Source organism: Danio aesculapii, chromosome 6 (genome assembly GCF_903798145.1).
Source record: "Danio aesculapii chromosome 6, fDanAes4.1, whole genome shotgun sequence".
Taxonomy (NCBI): Eukaryota; Metazoa; Chordata; class Actinopteri; order Cypriniformes; family Danionidae; genus Danio; species Danio aesculapii.
Genome location: NC_079440.1, coordinates 57,563,656 through 57,586,155, shown reverse-complemented (window position 1 = coordinate 57,586,155; position 22,500 = coordinate 57,563,656). Strand labels below are relative to the sequence as shown.

The window sequence follows — 22,500 nt, the reverse complement described above, 5'->3', positions numbered from 1 at the left end:
CAATCATCAGCTTGATTGGCAGAGAATGTAAGAACTTATTAAATACATAACAAGATAAATAAATAACTAACTAACTAATAAATGAATGAATGAATGAATGAATGAATGAATGAATGAATGAATAAATAAATAAATAAATAAATAAATAAATAAATAAATAAATAAATGCTTTACCAATATTGTTTTGTATAGATCACTAAACTACTCAAAAAGTTTTGTTTAATTAAAATAAGGCTGAATAAAAGGAAAAACAATGAATTTTCAAAAAATAAAATTTAATAATAAACCTTTGTGTGATTGCTAGGAACACACTGGGAGTGTAAATTGAGTGTGTGTGAGTGTGTGTACAGTTAAACATGAAATTATTCATACCCCTGGCAAATTCTGACCCATTAAGACAATGTTTGTAATATATTTAAGCCTTTTTAATACCTACAATTTTCATTTGCAACTTAAAATATACAGTTGAATTCAGAATTATTAGCCCCCCTGAATTATTACCCCCCCCCCCCCTGTTTAATTTTCCCCCCAATTTCTGTTTAACAGAGAGCAGATTTCTTCAGCACATTTCTAATCATAATAGTTTTAATAACTCATCTCTAATAACTGATTTATTTTATCTTTGCCATTGTAACCTTGCCAGTCCTACACCACCCAACCCGCTCCGAGCTGGTATCGAACTGGCGACCTTCCGCATGGGAGTTGGTTGCTCTAACAAGGAGACAAAAGACCATGGCCCCTAGCGTCTGTCGCTAGAGCAGCTTTAGAGGTCAGAGGAGTGAGGTTTACCTGCAGAGCACTCACTAGCTGGCCTCTGCTACACCATGATGACAGTAAATAATATTTGACTAGATATTTTTCAAGACACTTCTATACAGCTTAAAGTGACATTTAAAGGCTTAACTAGGTTAACTAGGCAGGTTAGGGTAATTAAGCAAGTTATTGTATAACAATGGTACAAATGGATAAAATTATATAGCTTAAAGAGGCTAATAATTTTGACCTTAAAATGGATTTTAAAAAATTAAAAACTGCTTTTATTCTAGCCGAAATATCTAAGGAAATATCTATATCTAAATGAAAAGGGGGCTAATAATTCTGACTTCAACTGCATATATTTTTCGACGTTATAAAACCTTGCAATTTCAATGATTACTTTGATTACAGTAGAATACAGCAAATTCCTAAAATGCAGTAAGTTACTGTAAAAAGTTTTAAAATTACCCACAATGCAGTGCATATTACAGTAGTGAACTGTAGAGAATGTATGTGGTATTTTACTGGATGTTTTTGCAGTAAACAACTGTACAATTGCGACAAAGTCTAACCGTTAACCTAATTAACCTAGTTAAGCCTTTAAATGTCACTTTAAGCAGTATAGAAGTGTCTTGAAGAATATCTAGTCAAATATTATTTACTGTCATCATGGCAAAGATAAAATAAATCAGTTATTAGAAATGAGGTATTAAAACTATTATGTTTAGAAATGTATATGAGAAGCTGGTTTACCTGTCTTCTGGATGGTGGCTGAGGTCTTTGTAGCGGTGGCTTCTTGGCTGATTCCACACTTGTTCTCAGTGAAGACCCTGAAGACGTAGGTGTTTCCCATGATCAGGTCTGAAACAGTGGCATTCAGTCTGTGATAATGCTCCAGTACTGTGAACCAGTCCTGAGGGGAGACCACAGCACCACTCAGTAAACTTCACCACTGCACAATGCACACATCTATTTGCTTGACTATAGAAATAAGGTTGATAAAGAGACATTGTTTTGTTTTTTTAAAAGCCACCATTGGTTGAACAAACACACAACTCACACCACTGGTAGAGTCAGTCAGTGCTGTTCTGTAGAATTACACTGTAATAAATGATTTCTTGCTTAGTCTATTATTCATTCATTCATTTTCCTTCAGCTTATTCATCAGGGGACTCCACAGCAGAATGAACCGCCAACTTTTCCAGCATATGTTTTACACAGTGAATGCCCTTCCAGCCGCAACCCAGTACTGGGAAACACCCATACACTCTCGCATTCACACACACACATAGACTATGGCCAATTTAGCCTATTCAATTCAGCAATAGCGCATGTGTTTGGACTGTGGGTGATACCGGAGCACGGGGAGAACATGCAAACTCCACACAGAAATGCCAACTGGCCCAGCTGGGACTCAAACCAGTGACCTTCTTGCTGTGAGGCGACAGTGTTAACCACTGAGCCACCATGAAAAAATATTTGAACACCACAAACAATATCTGCTTTAATACATAGCCTGGTATTTACATGGCACTTTAGGGAGCTCTCAAGTATGCCATTTAGTGTCCATAACATGTTATTGAAAAGCAATTGCAGTGGCACCATGTCTAAACAATGCTATTTTTCATAAATGTTATCACATTTGTAAATACAACAAAGATTTTACATTTGAAAAATGTTTTATACTTTATTTTTGTAGTCAAGGATGTCACTTTGGTTTGAAAAGTGTGTGTGGAGGGATTTTGTGTGTTTGGACACAAAACGGGAGAGAATATTTGTGATTTTAATCCTATTTTCTGCATTCACATATGAGTGATACAAAATACAGGAACAATTAGGCTGAGGTTTTTTCCCCCTCATCAAGCAAGACTCAACTATATCTTGGTTGGTTTTCATGAAATTGAGAAAAAAACTCAGAAAGCAATTTTTGCAGTGTGTAAAATAACAGTTTGACAGAACAAAATGACAAGAAGCTCAGGTATAGTTGTTTCTACTGGCATAAGAAAAATATTTTAACACAGAAAAAAAATCTGCTTTAGTATAACATGGTATTTACATCCACTGTAAAACCCAAGAAGTTAAGGTAACTCAAACTGTTTGAGGAAACTGATTGCAACAAACCATTTAAGTTCCAAAACTAATACTAATGAGTACTGTGAACTTAATCCATTTGAGTAAATGAAGCAATTTGAGCACAGTAAAACCCAATAAATGAAGAGAACTCAAACCAACTGAGTACTGTAAAACGCAAGGCAACTCAAACTTTTTGAGGAAACTGATTGCAACCAACCAGTTCAGTTAAAAAAACTAATCTATATGAGTACTGTGAACTTCATTTAAGTTGAAGTAATGACATATTTAATTAACTCATTACCTTCAACACTGAGTTCAAAACTCTTTTCAAATGAGTAGAATTAACTTTCAGTCAATTTTGAGTTAACTCCACTCATTTCATTTTATAAAGTTGACTGTTGTGTTGTGGTACTGTAGGTTACTTTTAAGAATGACAGTGGCCATGTTATTGAAAAGCAATTGCAGTGGAACGATGTCTAAAAAAAATGCCTTTTTTTGTCATAAATTTTATTCAATTTGTAAATATAACAAAGATTGTTAGTATACAAGAGTGTTTTATACATCATTTATATAGTTAATGGTGTAACTTTGGTTTGAAAAAGTTTGGGTTGAACAAAATTGGGGAGAATATTTGTGATTTAATCCAATTTTCTGCATTCACATATATTTATTTACTATAGAGTGATAGAAAATACAGGAAAATAGGCTGATTAACAATCTTAAAGGGATAGTTCACCAACAAAAATTGATTCTGCCAGAATGTACTTTACTTGTTTTAAATCTTTATGATTTTCTTTCTTCTATTAAACACAAAAGAGGCTATTTTGGAGAATGAAAACCTGTAAGCACTGACTTCTAAAGTATTTGTTTTTCCTACTAAGGAAGTCAATGGTTACAGGTTTTAGCTTTCTTTAAAATATCTTGTTTTGTGTTCAAGAGAAAAAGGAAAATCATAAAGATTTGGGATCACTTAAAGGTGAGTAAATAATGTCTCGATTTTAAGTTTTTGGGTGAACTATCCCTTTAAATTTCAAACTAACCTAAAAGGAAAAAAACAAAACAAAACAAAACAAAACAGTGTAAAGTGTGCACTGAATCGCTATTTTGTAATATCATTTGCAGATAGACAGCAGAAAAATAAACATGTAGGGTGATTATATGAAAAGTTTGATAATTACTTTAATAATTCTCTTTCATTCATGCATTTAGAATCTGAATGGGAATCAGAAAGAGCTTTATTGCCAGGTATGTTCACACATATGAGGAATTTGTTTTCGTGACAGAGCTTCTACAGTGCAACAGGATTACAGAGACAGGACAAAAAACAGATAATAAATATATTTAAAAACAAAGAAGAAAGTGTGAATACAAATATACAAATTGACAAGTGTATGTAGAGCTATGTTACTATAAACATCGTTATACTGTATGTGCGGCTGTTATGTGCCAACTGGCATGTAAAGTGTGTTGTTAAATAACTGTATATGTGTATAAAAGTAAAAAAGTGTATAGCAAGTATTTATTTATTTATTTATTTATTTATTTATTTATTTATTTCAATTTCCTTCGGCTTAGTTCTTGATTTATCAGGGGTCACCACAACAGAATGAACCGCCAACTATTCCAGCATACGTTTTGCACAGCAGATGCCCTTCCAGCCATAACCCAGTACTGGGAATCACCCATACACTCACTCTCACTCACTCACTCACTCACTCACTCACTCACTCACAGACTACGGCCAATTTAGTTTATTCAATTTAACTATAGTGCATGTCGTTGGATTGTGGAGGAAACTGAAGCACCTGGAAATGCCAACTGACCCAGCCGGGACTTGGACCAGACAGGGACCTTCTTGCTGTGAGGTGACAGTGCTAACCACTGAGCCACCTTGCATACATTTAGTTAATGAAAGAAAAATGTAATATTTACACTTCCGTTTGAAATTCCTGAATGTTAGACTATAACCATAAAAAGTGGGTGGGACACAAATGGAATTTTGAAAAGTGGTGGGGACATGCCTGCCCTGTACCCAGTGGACGTTATGCTCCTGTATAGTATTACATGTTAAAATCAATGTTATTTGACAATTGTTTTGAACATTGTTGTAACTTCTACAAAAATCAAACGTTTTGGGCCCTGTCCACACAAACACGTGTATTTTATAACTGCACTTTTTCTATGCAGTTTTCTGTTTGTCCATACGAAAACAAAGTGTGAGGTGACTGAAACCGCAACCATCTAAAAAGAGATTTATCAAAATGCTAAAACCGGAGTTCTAGCCTCACGGCGTCAGTGTGCACTCTGTGTTCTCCTTTCTGATTGGCCGGGTTGACTCCTAACACGGAAGATGTGAATGAGGCAAATTCTGCACATGCGCATCAAAAGTGCTGCGTATTCCACATTGTTCAAATGCAGGACTATAATCCGCCTCTGTACTCATGCTTGGATTGACTAGAATACAATTTACTCATGATATATATGTAATTCCCTGTTTGATGCGAACGCAGTATAGTTTTTGAGCTTTCACAAGGACAGAGATTTTTTTTTAAATAAAGTGGGGCAACTGTTTATAAATATACCCGTGTTTGTTCGGACATGGCCTTAGTGTATTTGTTTGAGCTTGTACCCCTGTTTTTTTGTCGGCCTTCTGGATGGTGTATCCGGTGATTGTTGTGTTTCCATTATCCTTGGGTTCGGTCCATTCCAGAGCAGCATTAAAGCCCCAGGTGTCCACGATCTTCACGGTGGCAGGAGGTCCGGGCAGCTCTGGTGAATGGGTCAACAAGAAAATTGTTAAAAAGAAAAACAAAACAACAACAACTTCTTCCTTAAGATCCAAAAACAATATGCCAAATTTGGTGGCACTTTATTTTGATGGTCCGTTTGTTGAATTTAAGCTACATTGCATCTACATGCCAACTAATTCTCATTAGATTATATGTAGTGTTACGTTTCAAGTATGTTTTGTTTGTTCTGTTTTGCGTGCTCTTCTCTCTCTTCCGCTGTGTGTCATGTGCTGGTTCTAGGTGTGCAACCATTGGTCCAAGGAGCTGTCAATCACCATCGACACGCCAATCAGAACCGGGTCCGTTCCGTATAAAAGCCGTGCGCTTGAGCTGTTCTTCAGGAGCGCTTGGCTTACAGCCAGTCTCCTCACTTGTGTCGGCCAGCCTGTTCATCTGTGATTTGCTTACGATTTGCTGTATTCTAGTTTTCTCTTTATCAAGAGACTGCTTTATTAGATATGCTTGTGCAGCGCAGTTATTATCTAGTAAGAAATTGAACGATCTTTGTGAGAATTGGATTATATGAGATTGTGTTTTGCTAATGGCTAACAGTGTGTACTTTACGAGAACTCTAGTAATGTGAGCAGTTTAGGATATTTATTTGTTAGTTAGTTTAAGGAGGCGTTGCCACATGTGTAATTTTGTTTTGAGGTTATGAAGTTTAGTTAAGCTACGTGCTGAAGATTACGGTTTTGTTTCTGCATTTTTCTTTGGTTAGTCAGTTTAGTGGGTTGGGGTTTAGTTAGATCGTTTTGTTATATTTATTTTTTTGTTTTGGCAACACTCCTATTTTCTTTAATTCGATTATTTAAAAGTACATTTATAATACATTCTCTATTCGTTGTCTGACATTCACGGAATATTAAATACTTAATTTGTTTCACTTAACAAGTGGTCGTTGTTTTCTCATTCATCCAGCATCAGTAGACTCACTGATTGTTACGTTTCATCCTCTTTAATATCTTAACAACTTAAACACGTAACAGTAGACTGTTGGGTTGGGGTTAGGGTTAGTGTAAGTTGACATGTACTTGCAAAGTTTATATATAGTCAGTTAAATGCCTGTTGAAGGAGCAGTATCAGCAGATATTAAGCAGACACTCTACTAATACTCAACTGGACCATCAAAATAAAGTGTTACCCCAAGTTTAAGTGAATTTTGCCTTAAAACAAGCCAAATATTGGGTAAGTATAATAATCTCACGTCAAAATAAAAAGACCTATTGGCAGATTATTTTGCTTGTTTTAAACAAAAAACTCACTTCATTTTGACTAATTATTTCTTAAAACAAGACAATATTTTGCTTGTCTAGAAAATGCTTCTTGATTTAAGAATGTTTAGATATTTAGACTAGAAACAAGACAAAAAGTCTAAGCTTTGCAGATGTAAACCCTCAATTCAGCTTATCTGGTAGAGCGTGTTGATTTACATTTAATTAACATTCAATTCTACCACTCACCGATAATCTGCAGAGTTAGCTGGGCCTTGTCCTCAAAGCTGTCCACTTTCACACACATCTCATACACTCCGGAGTCGACTCTCTCGGCGGCACGGATGAAGAAAATGCTGTCCTTGTCACTGTTGCGGATGTTCACCTTTTTAGTGTCAAGAGGCTGGCCGTCCTTTGTCCATGACACAACAGGCTGGGGTTTTCCCTGCAGGTAAAAATAATAATACAAGTGAAGCTGTAAATTAGTATCTCAAAGTGCTAGTGTACATCTAAACAGCACAAAGTAGACTTATATATGACATTTTTACTGTGAATTGACTTATTGTTCTTCCTTTTTTCTTTTTAGAGTTTAATAATAGTTTAAGAGTTTAATTTTGAATCATGCACTCTCAGAAATAAAGGTACGCGAGCTGTCACTGGGGTGGTACCTTTTCAAAAGATACACGTTTGTACTTGATTGGTCCATATTGGTACCTAAAAGGTCCATATTAATACCTCAAGGGTACATATTAGTACCTAAAAAGTACAAAAGTGTTCCTCTTAAAATGTTTTGGTACTAATATATACCGTTTAGGTACCAATATGGACCAATCAAGTACAAACGTGTATCTTTTGAAAAGGTACCACCCCAGTGACAGCTCGTGTACCTTTATTTCTGAGAGTAGCCATCTTGTATTTAGCGACATATATCCAGTAAAGCAGTGTGCGAATTATACATTGATGATCAGAGGGGTCAACTTTTTCGATAATAGTTGCTTCAGAGAATCAAATTCATGTATTTATTTTAATTACATCTAATTTATTAATAATGTATTTTAAGAAATTATAAATTAATAAATGTATTTCAGTTTTCAGTGTATTGTTGGATAGACTATTTAGTGTATTCTGACCTGATTGGCTATTTTGGCTTACTTTAGGCCAAACTATGCATCTAATTTGACTTTACTTGTGGGAGTTATGTAGAAACAAACACCTATTTTATGAGTAAACAGCCTTGTGAACTTCTTCGGTGTGTATCGGGGCTCTGAATCTACTGGTTTCAGACTGCAGAATGACTTTTTTTCTTGCATTGTCTGATTGACCCAATTCTACATTCACAATGGTATGAACTGGTGGTCACATGGGTATCTGTTATTTTGATTATTAACATCATTATTTAAAATACAGATCAGAGTGAACTTTTTCTCAGTTTCAAAGGGCTGACACCCCCCCAACCCCCAATTCAATCTTGTTTGGACGTCCTTCAGGGGGGATCAAGTCTTAACTAGGGGGGTCGATACCCACCCAAACCCCCATGTAATTCGCACCCTGCAGTCAAGCCCGAAATGATTCATACACCGGGCAAATTCGGACTTAAAGTTATTTTTATTCAAACAGCAAGTTTTGTTTTTGACCAGAAATGACACAGTCTTCTCCCAGAAGATAATATGAGGATGTAAAAGAAGCATCATTGTGGAAAAAAAAATCTCAGCTTTTATTTACATTTGAACAGAACTTTAAGTCAGAATTAGCCAGAGGTATGAATAATTTCGGGCTTGACTGTATATGACGTAGCACCACAAATGCAGTCATAAGTAAAAATGAGATTTATATATAATCTGAAAGCTAAATAAATTAGATTTTACATTGATGTATGATTTGTTAAGACAATACTTGACCAAGATACAACTATTTATAATTTAAAGTACAGATTACATTCTAAGCAATGCATATTACTTATCAAAGACTGAGTTTGAATATATTTACAGTAGGAAATTTGCTAAAAACTTCATGGAATATGATCTGTATTTAACATTATGATGGTTCGTTTGGCATTAATAAAAAAAATCAATCATTTGGATACAGTACAGTAAGACATACAGTAAGATATTTTTCAGCTAAATGATTTGAAATGACAAATAAATAGTATACTGATGTAATGAATAATAACGAATTAATAATAAATGTCTTTTAATCTTTTAAAAATTATTTAAATAAATATTTTAAATGATTTTTAATAATAAAAATCTTTTAAAATGAAAACTGTGCTTGCAGAAATTTAATTTGAGTGAAAAACCACCTCAAAACAAATTGCAAACAATGGGAAAACCCTGCAATATATCCAACATTTTATCACCAAGGATAGGTTTCAGTATAAAATAAAACTCTGAGAGAAACTGAAACAACAGAGTACTTGAATAAGAGTGCATATATCTGAATTTATTCGTAATATTTACAAATGTATGCATTTATTTTTGATTTATTTAAGATTTATTTCTGGCCTTTTTGCCTTTATTAGATAGGACAGTATTGAGACAGGAAGCTAAGTTGGAGAGAGAGAGAGGGGTAGGGTAGGGAAATGTCCTCGAGCCGGGATTCGAACTCGACACGCCCTGATGTGCTACTGCACTATATATCGGCATGCTAACCACTAGCCTCTCTGCATGTACACTGCGCACTCACAATGAAATATATTAAAATTTAACTAATATTAAATGATTTTATTTTAGTATAAATGTTTCTATTAGCTCAGGTAAATTATCATCACTTTCTGTAAAGCTGTTAAGGTCATGCAAATGGATATTCAAACTCACATGATCCAGCTTTATCAGTAAATAAAGCACAGAATTCATCACTCTTATTAACATGAAAACCCTTTTATCTCATGCAGCAACACATCAAGAGATTACGTACGCCAAAGGGAATAACAAGGTTGATCTTCTCTCCAACATTCTTCACGTAGCGCTGCCTCAGGAAACGTGGCAGACGGATTTTAGGGCGATCTGTAGGAAGAAAAAATGATGGCTTTAAAATAATGATCATGACTTTACTTCTGCATCCCAATGCCCAAGCATTTCTATGGGATAAAACACATATTTGGTCAATGTTTGTCACGTTCTAGTAAAAAAGTGTGACCTGATTAGATAAAACTTTCTAGTCTCTACAACAGAGATGCCCAAAGTAGGGCCTGCGGGCCAAAGTTGGCCCATTGTAACCTATGATTTGGCCAGTCTGAGAGGAGAGTGAGAATGATAGAGAGGGTTGGGGTGAATGCCTTTAACACATGCCACACGCCTGCTTTTGAGTGATGCTCCAGGCCGTTAGATCGCCCCCTGGGGGCTGGCTGCAGTACACGTCATAAGCCCCACCTCCTCAGTGTTAATGAACGAGACTTGAGCCCAAATAAAAAAATTGATTACACTTGCAATAAAATTTCCCGAAAGATGGTTTCGGTCAATTAAGGCAGTGGTTCTTAAACTGGGGGTCGCAGAATAATTTCAAGGGGTCGCGAGAGTGATTTAAAAATTGTGTAATTTTCAGTGATTATAATATATATTTTTCAGTATTATAAGTGAAAGCTAATATTTTCAGATTTTATAAAGATATCACTGATGAATTCATAAAGTATTTAGGACACATTCAGGCAGAATGCATCTTTGCACTTAAAACGCAGCAACCAGGAACAGTTTAAAACTGTTGTCATGTCATTTTGCTGCAGTAAACAAAGCCGGCAACGCTTGTCCCGCCTTCGCGCTCTTCTTATTGGCCCACTGCGCTAGACTGAATCATTCAGTCAATGCCTTCTGCCTTTAGATGACAGGAGATACAACCGCGAAAATGTAACGCGCTGAAGATGAGGAAATGAAAACAACACTGACAGATTTAGTTTTAGAAACCAGCTAAAGCTACAAATAATGGCACATCTGATTACTGATCACGTGGTGAATGTTAATCCACCGTTTACACTTTTCCAAGAGTGGATAAAAGACTTCCAGTGGCTTCAAGTCTGCTATGAAAATAACTAAAGCGTTCCTGTAAAGTCTGTGAGACGGAACTTTCAGGTAACAGTTTGCCACATCTACACATTTTAAGCACGAGAGGTTCTGTTTAATACTTTATTTAATGGCCAGACGCTGTCAGCCATGCAAGTGGCAACTATATGTAAAATTTAACACCACATACACCATCGCAAAAGGGCTTGCACTGACTAAGATTAAACTAATATTGCAGCTCAAGAAAAGACCGGTGTTGCTATTAAAATGATGTATACAAATAATAAGGTATTTGTCAAAAGCATCTGTGTAATATCAGACACCATCTGTGAGAACACAGCACAGTTAACGTATTGTTAACAGATTCATTAATAAATTCATGTCAGTGCATGCAGGGTCGGTGAGCGGTTCGTCCGTGTATCTTTTGGTCACTCAATTATGCTATAAAAATGTGTTTTCTTGTGATAACGGGATTTCATTGAGACATATTTTCCTCACGCATGCATATATATTTTTTTTTGCTTGTTAGTTTTGATTAGTGTTGATATCAAACGCAATAAATCTGTTTATAAAACTTAAAATAAGTTATTTTTATTGTTTGGATATGTTTTGGTAGTGGGGGGTCGCGAGTTCTTGATGATCTTACATTGGGGGTCGTTGGCTTAAAAGTTTGAGAACCACTTAATTAAGGCACTGGTTATCAAGCTGATATTGGTTCAGAATCAGGAGTTCATTTATGTTAACAGTATGTTTATAGCCAGTAATTTAATGCTATCAAAACGGGGCGTGTCATCGTGATTGACAGTTGTGATTGACAGCTTCTCTAAGCAGACCGTCGGAGCTTCAGGAGGAGATTGAAGTACCAATGTTTGATTTCTGTGTTATTTTACCATGATAAAATGAGTTGTTCAGTAAACTATACTTTCTGACATACAGGATCTGATGGATCACTGTTTATCGCTGTATCAGGTTTTAATATTAGCACACCTGGCCACCACTGGGAAAATACAGGTGAACGTTATCTAGCAGCAATTCTTTTTATGGGTCTGAAATAATAATTAGGAAGACAAAACAAACATTAGCCTAACTCCACATCGATCTCCTGTAACGTTATTTGAACTTGATTTAAAGACGTCTCTGACATTTTGAGTTTCGGCATGTTATCAAGTTAATCTACTGAGTTTGCTGTTATAAAATATTAATGTTCTAGAAAACGAATCTTATACAACAAATAGAGCTGTAAATGTTATATATTATTAATATACATCATTTACTGTTGTCTTTTCATTCGAAAACATCTAATTTTGGCAGATATTAAGGCATCGAATAAACCAAATGAAAACGGAGACAAAGAAAAAAAGAAACAATATATTAGCGATGTTGGAGCAGCTGATAGACATCAGCTGATGTATTAATACTGCTAAGCTTATTGTACAAATTGACAAGGATTATTTCATATAGTGCAGGGATGTGTAAATATCCTGTTGATATTTAGAAATCTTGCTGTGTTTATCTTTTAAACACACAATTTTTCCCGCATGGTAAATAGCTGTCCATGATGTGTACATTTTGGTCCTGTTGATTGCTAATTAAGAATTAAAACCTTTCTAAAATGTATGTGTTGTTTATATTTTACAAGTGTTATGTCTACCTCCATGAAGATAACAATTACCAACAACTCGTTATAAGAGAAATATTTTTTAACTCAGACTAGAGTGTATGACAGATCATATATTTCTGCAGTCCAACATGTATTGTTTTTATTAAATTATAACAACTTACATCACACAGTTTTTATAATACATCATGTATTATTACGTGTTTTTAAATCTAAGTGCTTATACTTATTTAGCATGCCTTTGTTGTCAAATGAGTAGTTTGAGGGCCGCGGTTGATTTGATGTCGTGTCGTCCATATTTTTTACAGTCATCAGTTTCAATTAAATGTTGTAAATGAATCTGATTTTTTAAACTGTAAATACTGTCACTAGATGGATAGAGGACTCTGCAGAAGACATCGGCGAGCAAATCAAGGCAAAAAGCAGCGTAATTCTGTTATAAATGAAATTACTTTGTTTTTCTGTAATAAGTTCATTATAAAATGTACAAAATACTGTATTAGTTAATATAAAGCAATGTTTTCTACACTGAAAAAAAATTATTCAAAGCTGATTCCTTGGATTTAATCAATTTTTTTACATTAAGTGGTTGTAAACAATTTATTTGGGCTGAATTTAAACAAACAGTTTAGTTTTAGTAAGTTGAACATTATTAAATTAAATTTGTTTGTTTAAATTCAACACAAATAAATTGTTTGCAACAGTTTTGCATGCAACACTTTTTTCAGTGAAGTCTTTTTTAAATATTATTGAATAATAGGCAAATTACCCATGGCAACTATATTTACCTTTGGCCTGCTAGTTTCAATCAAGTTTGGTTTTTGGCCTTTAATAACAAAAAGTTTGGGCACCCCTGCTCTACAACTTTTCTTCAGGAGCAAAAATTAGTCTTGGAAAATGACCTTTATTGTGATATGTATGTTCGACTTGTATATAATTGTTTGTTACCGAGATTATGTTTTGGCCATATCGTCCATGCCTGTTTGTGACCAATATTACATGAAGACAGAACAACCTTAACCTAATAAATCCATAAATACATGTTCTAATTAGGCCATTAGACTACTTAGTGAACCAGAAAACTCTTGCTAACAATAACATGACCCGGGCGTTCCAGAGAGCAAGCTAACTGTTATTTCATCCATAGCTTGTTTCATTTTTTTGATACCTAAACAGACTACAGCACAAGAAGTACCAAAACAATTCTACTTAACACAAATAATAAACAAATGAAAAAATCAAAGACTTAAAACATTTCTGAGTGATTTAAGATGAACTCTTCATCAAATGTTAGCATAGATGCTAAAGGTGGTTCTGTCAGACTCATCAGGGATATAAATAGATCAGTCCTTTAACACCCCTGCCACTAATAACTTATGGAGCAGAGATTTAGTTACATGAAAACTGCTGAATTACACAACAGGCCCATACTGTACAAATAGATATTTGAAATATAATATATTTGAGAATATGCAAAAAATATATATTTTCCTAAAAATGTAAAAATATATTTACATAACTATACTATCTGAAAAACATTTAGAAAAAATATATATATTTATATAACATTTAAATATATATATTTAAAAAAAAACAAATAGCCTAAAATGCTTTAGAAATATGGTCACACTTGTTTTGATGATTCGATTGTTACATTACATCTACATGTCAACTAATTCTCATTAGATTATAAGTAGACTGTTAGGTTGGGGTTAGGGTTGGTGTAAATTGACATGTACCTACAAAGTTTCTTATAGTCAGTTAAATGTCTGTTGAAGGAGCAGTATCAGCAGAAATTAAGCAGACACTCTACTAATACTCAAATGGACCATCAAAATAAAGTGTTACAAATAATATATTTTACCCTCTGTATATTTTAATCCAAGAAAACACATTTACATGTAACAGTAATAAAGCCTTTTTTGCACATCAAATATGTAATCTATATTATATGTTTCATTTAAAAGTCAAAAATACACATTAATAAATATATTGTCTAAAAGAAAATATTTGAAACATATATTTTTAAAAATAAATATCCTAAAATGATTTAAAAATATATATTTTACCCTTCATTTATTTTAACAAAAGAAAACAGATTTACTTGTAACATTAATAAACCCTTTATTTGTCCATCAAAAATGTATATTATATTATATTATATTATATTATATTAATAATTAAAAACAATACATATTAATATCAATATATTAAATTTATATAAAATGAAACATAAATACTTTGAAAAATAAAATTTTTAAAAATAAATATCTTCAATGTATTTAAAATATATACTTTAGCCTCCATATATTTTAATATATGAAAATAGATTTACATGTAACATTAATAAAACCTTTATTTGCACATCAAATATGTACAGTTGAAGTCAGAATTGTTAGCCCCCCCTTTGATTTTTCTTTTTTAAATATTTCCCAAATTATGTTTAACAGAGCAAGGAAATTTTCACAATATGTCTGATAATATTTTTTCTTCTGGAGAAAGTCTTACAGTATTTGCTTTATTTCGGCTAGGATAAAAGCAGTTTTTAATTTAATCCATTTTAAGGTCAATATTATTAGCCCCTTTAAGCTGTATTTTTTTTCTATAGTCTAAAGAACAAACCATCGTTATACAATAACTTGCCTAATTACCCTAACCTGCCTAGTTAACCTAATTAACCTAGTTAAGACTTTAAATGTCACTTTAAGCTGTATAGAAGTGTCTTGAAGAATATCTAGACAAATATTATTTACTGTCATCATGGCAAAGATAAAATAAATCAGTTATTAGAAATGAGTTATTAAAACTATTATGATTAGAAATGTGCTGAAGAATTTTTTTAGAAATTGGGTGAAAAAAAATGAACAAGGGGGGTAATAATTCTGACATCAACTTTATATTATATTATATTATATTATATTATATTATATTATATTATATTATATTATATTATATTATATTATATTATATTATATTATAATTTAAAAATATAGTTAAGCCTCCATATATTTTAATCCAAGAAAATAGATTTACATTAACAATAATAAAACCTTTATTTGCACATCAAATATGCATATTATATTATATTATATTATATTATATTATATTATATTATATTATATTATTATATTATATTATATTATATTATATTATATTATATTATATTATATTATATTTATTATATTATATTATATTATATTATATTATATTATATTATATTATATTATATTATATTATATTTATTATATTATATTATATTATATTATATTATATTATATTATATTATATTATATTATATTATATTATATTATATTTATTATATTATATTATATTATATTATATTATATTATATTATATTATATTATATTATATTATATTATATTATATTATATTATATTATAATTTAAAAATATAGTTAAGCCTCCATATATTTTAATCCAAGAAAAAAGATTTACATTAACAATAATAAAACCTTTATTTGCACATCAAATATGCATATTATATTATATTATATTATATTATATTTATTATATTATATTATATTATATTATATTATATTATATTATATTATATTATATTATATTTATTATATTATATTATATTATATTATATTATATTATATTATATTATATTATATTATATTATATTATATTATATTATATATAATTTAAAATAAATAATGACGACTTGATCTCCATACACATTCTGGTGTAAGAAATATATTGTCTTCACCCTTAAACATACTTAAAATACAGAATATATTAGAAAATTAGAAAAACATTATAAATTAAAATGAAATATATTTTCAATTAAAATAAGATGTAAATTATAATAAAATTTATTTTAGCCAGGAAAAATGCATCATTTTTATCATATGAGATTCAAAAGGCTACAACAGTACAACTGAATTTCCAATAAAACCCTTTAAATGCAAACTGCTCTCTTGATGTGTTAGCCGCACGCTAACTCCAATAAGCATCAGCATTCCCCTAAATAAACATAGCATCTCCAGTGGGTTAAATAGTCTCATGGGGTAACCTTATAGGTAACCTTATACGCCATTCGACTCCTTATGCGGAGCGAGAACATTCGGGAATGCATCCCACCCTCCGTCTCCAACCATTCACACTTGTCGCCATCGCTCTTAAAGGAAGCGGCTTGACACCGGCCCAGGCGGCTCACTGTCAATTGCTTTGAAACCTTGTCAAAACCTCTGCACATAATCCTTGCTAATGCACAGCGCTTACCGACTAACTATTTTCTAAGGATCCGCAACAGAGATTGTTCTTATTGGAAAAGACAATTAACAACATGCATTGAAGAGCAATGATGATGCAGCATGAAGAGCTTCATACGAGATCGGACAACATTTCCCTCCCCCTCTTTTTGCGTCGACTGGATTCAAGTTACATTCCAGTCCTGCTCCACTTTCCATTCTGCATTTATGATTTCTTTCTTTAGACGCTGCCGGACACTCTTGAGTAAAGTGACTGCAAGCATTTGCACTAGAAAACTGGTGTGCATAACATCAGCGCTTATAGGATCGATTGCAGTATGTTTGAGATTTTACTGTCTGCTTTTGCGACACAATCTGAAAACTTCAATTCAGTCTATTTAAGATTGAACTTTACATAAAATTACATACAGATTAGATTATGCAACTTTATGTAAATGCAAAAATGGTACTATTGCATTTATGATACTGAGTCCAGTGCTAATGTATTATCCAATATGACCACGATAATTATCGTTATGCACTGTTAAAAATGTGTTGACAAAAAGTCAAAACAACAAATATTTTTACTTATTTTAATGAGTTATTCAGGCTTCAATTACATTTTTAAGCTATAAAAAGTTTTACCTAATGGGCTCTATTTTAACGACATAGGCGCAAAGTCTAAAGCGCATTGTGCAAAAGCATTAAGGACGTGTGTGTATCCACTTTTGCTATTTTAAGGATGGAAAAATATGGTCTGCCCCCCGGCGCATAGTCTAACAGGGTTGTGCCTATTCTCTTAATGAGTTATGCGTATGGTCAAACAGAATCTGCGGAAATATTTAGCTATTTCTGCTGAGAATTTTGTTAAAAATCTGCGGATTTATACAGAATGATTTTGGAAGTATCATAACTAAAAAATTAAGAAGTAAAAAAAAATCATAATAATTTTAAACATTAATTTAATATTAGCAATGCAAATCCAATTAGATCCACTTTATTTGGTAAACAAAGCAAGTTTCTTATAATATATTTACATAAAAGACAGAAAATATTACTGTACAAACTGTATTGTGAATGAATGATGTGAACATTTTCATGTTAGTCAATATATAAAGTGAAATTCATTTAAAAACAGAATAAATATAAACGTACACACATTTATTCAAGTAAATAAACAGAATCAATGATGGGTTAAAAATCTGCGGAAATCTGCAGATTTGGTGTGGGCCTAGTTCTGGGTGTGTTTTGAGCATAACGTGCTTTAAACCAATCAGAGTCTCATCTCCCATTCCCTTTAAGAGTCAGTTGCGTCGTGCCATGCGCATTTGCTATTTGCATGGCGGACTTTGTAAGAGGAAACACAGTTAAACAGACCATCTGTAGTGTGAGGATAAAGAACGAGCCTCCTCCATTCGGCCTCTTTACTTTCTCTTTACTTTTATTCTTTACTTTACTCCTTTACTTTCATAGAGTAAGGAAACGGTGTTGTACGCACTCCACTGTAGACATCCATTAGCCTACATATTTAATTTAGTTTATAAATGATGTGAATAATAACACTACTACATTTACTAATACTTTCTCTATTTAGACTTTAGAGAAGCTTCCAGTTGGTCAATGATGTGATCTATTTCAGTTCTTTAAAATAGCAACGCGCCAATAATGCGACTTAACACACCTCCTTTTAAGAACAGCACACCCATAGGTCCATAAAGAGGCGCAAATGGATTTGCTATTTAAACAACTTGGCGCTGGTCTGAAAATAGCAACAACTCGCGCCAAACACGTCCTGCTCCTTATTGCACCGAGTGAATGATAGGGCCCAATATTTTTTTAAGTCAGTTTGATTGTTGTAAGTTGAGCTAACTAGAAAAGTTAACTTGATTTAACTACAAAATTTAAGGCAGTAAGATTTTTCTTACAGTGTATAAATTTGATTGATCAAACGTTAAAACTGAATGTTTATGCACAGGGAAAACAACATTAAACAGCAAATTCTGCTTAAGTGTATTGCATTTCAAACCTACTAAAACTAGATAATATATAAGATAACGCTACAACTGTATTCGCTTTCTAGCTAAAGTAAAAAAGTTTGCATTCATGATACTGAATCTAGCGTATTATCCAGCAATAATATGACCATGATAATTATTATGATAAACTGTAAGTACATTTTAAGACAAAATGTCATAATCAAATGTTTTTATGCTGCTTTAACTTATTTTAATGAGTTAATCAGGTTTCAACGACATTTGTAAGCCATAAAACGTTTAACTTAATATTTTTAAGTCATTAATGATTGATGATTGAATGATGATTGATGTAAGTTGAGCCAACTAGAAAAGTTAACTTGATTTAACTTAGAATTTTCCTACAGTGTATAAATTAGATTGATGAAACGTTGAAATTGATTGTTTATGCACAGGGCAAACAACATTAAACAGCAAATTCTGCTAAAGTGTAAAGCATATTAAAACTACTAAAACTATATAAGATTATGCAGCAACTGTAATTGTTTTCCAGCTAAAGCAAAAACGTTAGCATTCATGATGCTGAATATAGTGATATCCAGTGGCCTGTCATGATAAGGAATTTTTGTTGTGCAATATATTGTCACAGAAATTGTTGCGATAAGCAATATTATCGTCATGTCAAAAGATTACACTGCTGATGATTGATAATAGAGCTTGTTTGGCATGCTGTCCCGGCAGAGAGCCCTGAGCTTAAGAGATCCTTGAGCCTTGGGCTCCCTCCTGTTAGCAGGGCCGAGAGGGGAGTTTGAGCTCAGGTAGATCTTAATGAACTTCCTTGACTTACCTCTGGATAATGACAGATAAAGGAATGGTTAAAAAGAGATGTATGGCGTACAAGAGCTTGACTATGATGCCAATTCAGAATGTTCAATTTACTTAGGTCACGTGTTTTTGGACTGTCAGGGGAACCCAAGGGAAACCCACGCAAGCACAGGGAGAATAAGCAAACTCCACACAGAAATGTCGAGTGGTTGAGTAGGGACTTTAACCTGTGACATTTTTGCTGTGAGGCTACAGTGCTAATCACTGGGCCAGCATGTCGCCCAATCTAGAAAGGAGGGAGGAGTAGGAGTGGAAGGAGGGATTCTTCAAGGTAACTGAAGTTAAAAACTCTGGTTAATTGTAGTGAGTTAGGAATCTTCTGATTGGTGAATCATGCGTTAGCTAATGCGAGACCAGCAGTGGTCAATCATAAGCACATGATCCTCTCGAAATTAGTTTATAAATAAGCTTAAAGCTGCGGTCACACTGGGCTTTTCCTCCCATAGACTTCCATTCAAACGCACGCGAATGCGTCAGACCGGAAACGCAGGGTCATGCGTCACGTTTCGCAAGTTGCTGCGGTGCAAAGTTCAAGCTTGGTGAACTCTGACCTGCGAAATCGCATCACTTGACTGCATGAGACCAATCGAGGTTCAAAACAGGACCTCTCTGGACAGAAATTTAAAGCATGGAGCAATCGCTCGCTTTTTTTAATGTCTAATCATCTTGTTTAATCCCGCCCCTTTTCGCAGCGCCGCACGACAGAATTTCGCACACACAAAGCCCAGTGTGACCATAGCTTTACTTTGAGATCATTTTATGCCACTGATTATATAATGATTCTATAACCGCATAATTATGCAAATAGCCATAAACAATTTAAAATCCTTATCATTCTTAAGGTCTTTGCACACTGAAATCCGAAATTTACACATGCGTTTTTTTCGTATTCATATCTGAAAAATTTGTCACGTACACAAACCTTGCAGACCGAGTCCGATGTGTTATTAATCATTCCGGAAAAACGCGAAACGTTTCAGAGTCCGTTCAAGCAGTGATACTTTGTTCCTTTCTCACTTCTCCAAAGTAGAAATAGAAAGAGGAACAGGCTGCATATTGTGTTCATCCAATAGGCTAATTTGGTAGAGGTTGATATTTTAGAAATTATGGGATGTGTTGAAAAAAAAAAGTTAAGAATTGCAATCCAAACTTTTTTTCTAGGTGGGGTTTAGTTAAAGGGTTAATGTTATTTATGAATTTGTCAATATATATTGCAATTGCAAAGACGATTGAGGTCATCTCCAAGTCGAGATATTGATTACCGTGACAGGCCTAATCTCAATTCAATATAATGCTTATGCACAATGTAAACAAAATTACACTGCAAAAGCAACATTTTATATCTGTTGAAAAAATTAAAGACGTGAGCTTAAGCAACATCTGTTTTTTTTTCTGCCAAAAGCAATATCATTACTAAGACATTTATGATTTTATTGCCTGTATCTGATCTGTGTAAGTCTGCAAGGCACCACGTCTTCACACTGAAGCCAGAACCGTGTCAGGTAGATTTATTTCAATGTATTTTTTTCCCAGCTGGCAGTCACTCAGAGCCAATTAGAGAGCCTGTAGGACAGCATGAGAGGTTTGCTTGACGTGGCACTAATTTCACCTCTCGGGATAGCTCTGAGGTTTGGGATACTTGAGACTCCAGAGACCCCTGATCTTTAGAGCTGCTACATGTCCACATCTGAGCTCCAGCTTTTACAGTAATAATGTCCAAAGAAAGCTGGCATGAAAGTAGGACAGAAAGTACAGGCCAACTCATTTATGCCATCTAAAACATTGGGTGGATGTCCTAGAGGTCATATTTTTTGTTTTCATTAGTTAATGTATTTACTAACATGAACTCATTATGAACAATATCTGTAACCCATTTATTAATCATAATTCACTAATGCATTATTATCATCCAAACTCATGTTGTTCACATTAGTTAATGCACTGTGAGTTAACATGACCTACTGTATTTTCATTAACTAACATCAACAAATAAATGTATTGATCATTGTTTTGTTCATGTTAGTAAATGCATTAACTAACATTAACTAATGCAACCTTACTGTCAAGTTATAGGTCAAGTTAATATGTAAAGCTTCTAGTTTTTGCTTTGTGTTTGTGCATATTTATATATATTTTTGTATTGTGGCCAAACTAAATGAAACATCATCATCATTTTTATAATTGTTTATGTGTTTAAGCTAGTCTCTTTAGGTGTAGTATGGGTAATTGATGGATTTTGTTTTGGAATTGGTGTAAATTTTAATTTTAGAATTGATGTGTATTTTGTTACGTTTCGATTCATTGTTATGTATGTTTACCATCAGTCCAGAGACTAGAGTTGCAAAATAGCCTTTTGGATAATTCTGGAACGTTGTACATTTCTGTAAACTAAACTAAACCAAACTAAACTAAACTATTTATTATTTAGTAAATGGTTTGGTTTGGTCTAGTTTAGTTTGGTTTGGTTTGGTCTGGTCTGGTCTGGTCTGGTGTGTTTTGGTTTGGTTTGGTCTGGTCTGGTGTGGTTTGGTTTGGTTTGGTCTGGTCTGGTCTGGTTTGGTTTGGTTTGGTTTAGTTTAGTTTAGTTTAGTATGGTTTGGTCTGGTCTGGTCTGGTCTGGTTTGGTTTGGTCTAGTCTGGTTTAGTTTAGTTTAGTTTAGTTTAGTTTAGTTTAGTTTAGTTTAGTTTAGTTTAGTTTAGTTTAGTTTAGTTTAGTTTAGTTTAGTTTAGTTTAGTCTGGTCTGGTCTGGTCTGGTCTGGTCTGGTCTGGTCTGGTCTGGTCTGGTTTGGTTTGGTTTGGTTTGGTTTGGTTTGGTCTGGTCTGGTCTGGTCTGGTTTGGTTTGGTTTGGTTTGGTTTGGTTTGGTTTGGTTTGGTTTGGTTTAGTTTAGTTTAGTCTAGTCTAGTTTAGTTTAGTTTAGTTTAGTTTGGTTTAGTTTAGTTTACTTTAGTCTAGTCTAGTCTGGTTTGGTTTAGTTTACTTTAGTC

General features: G+C 33.4%; 1 protein-coding gene across 2 annotated transcripts in view; it reads right to left on the bottom strand.

Moving 5' to 3' along the window:
- LOC130231160 (myosin-binding protein H-like) overlaps positions 1-22,500 on the bottom strand; it is a 61,102-nt gene that overhangs the window by 23,908 nt on the left and 14,694 nt on the right. For both annotated transcript variants that reach the window (XM_056460600.1, XM_056460601.1), the window contains 4 exons: positions 9,743-9,831; positions 7,079-7,274; positions 5,459-5,598; positions 1,510-1,669 (listed from right to left, as the gene is read on the bottom strand). In XM_056460600.1, the coding sequence (XP_056316575.1) occupies positions 1,510-1,669; positions 5,459-5,598; positions 7,079-7,274; positions 9,743-9,831 (585 nt within the window). The remainder of the gene's footprint in view (positions 1-1,509; positions 1,670-5,458; positions 5,599-7,078; positions 7,275-9,742; positions 9,832-22,500) is intronic.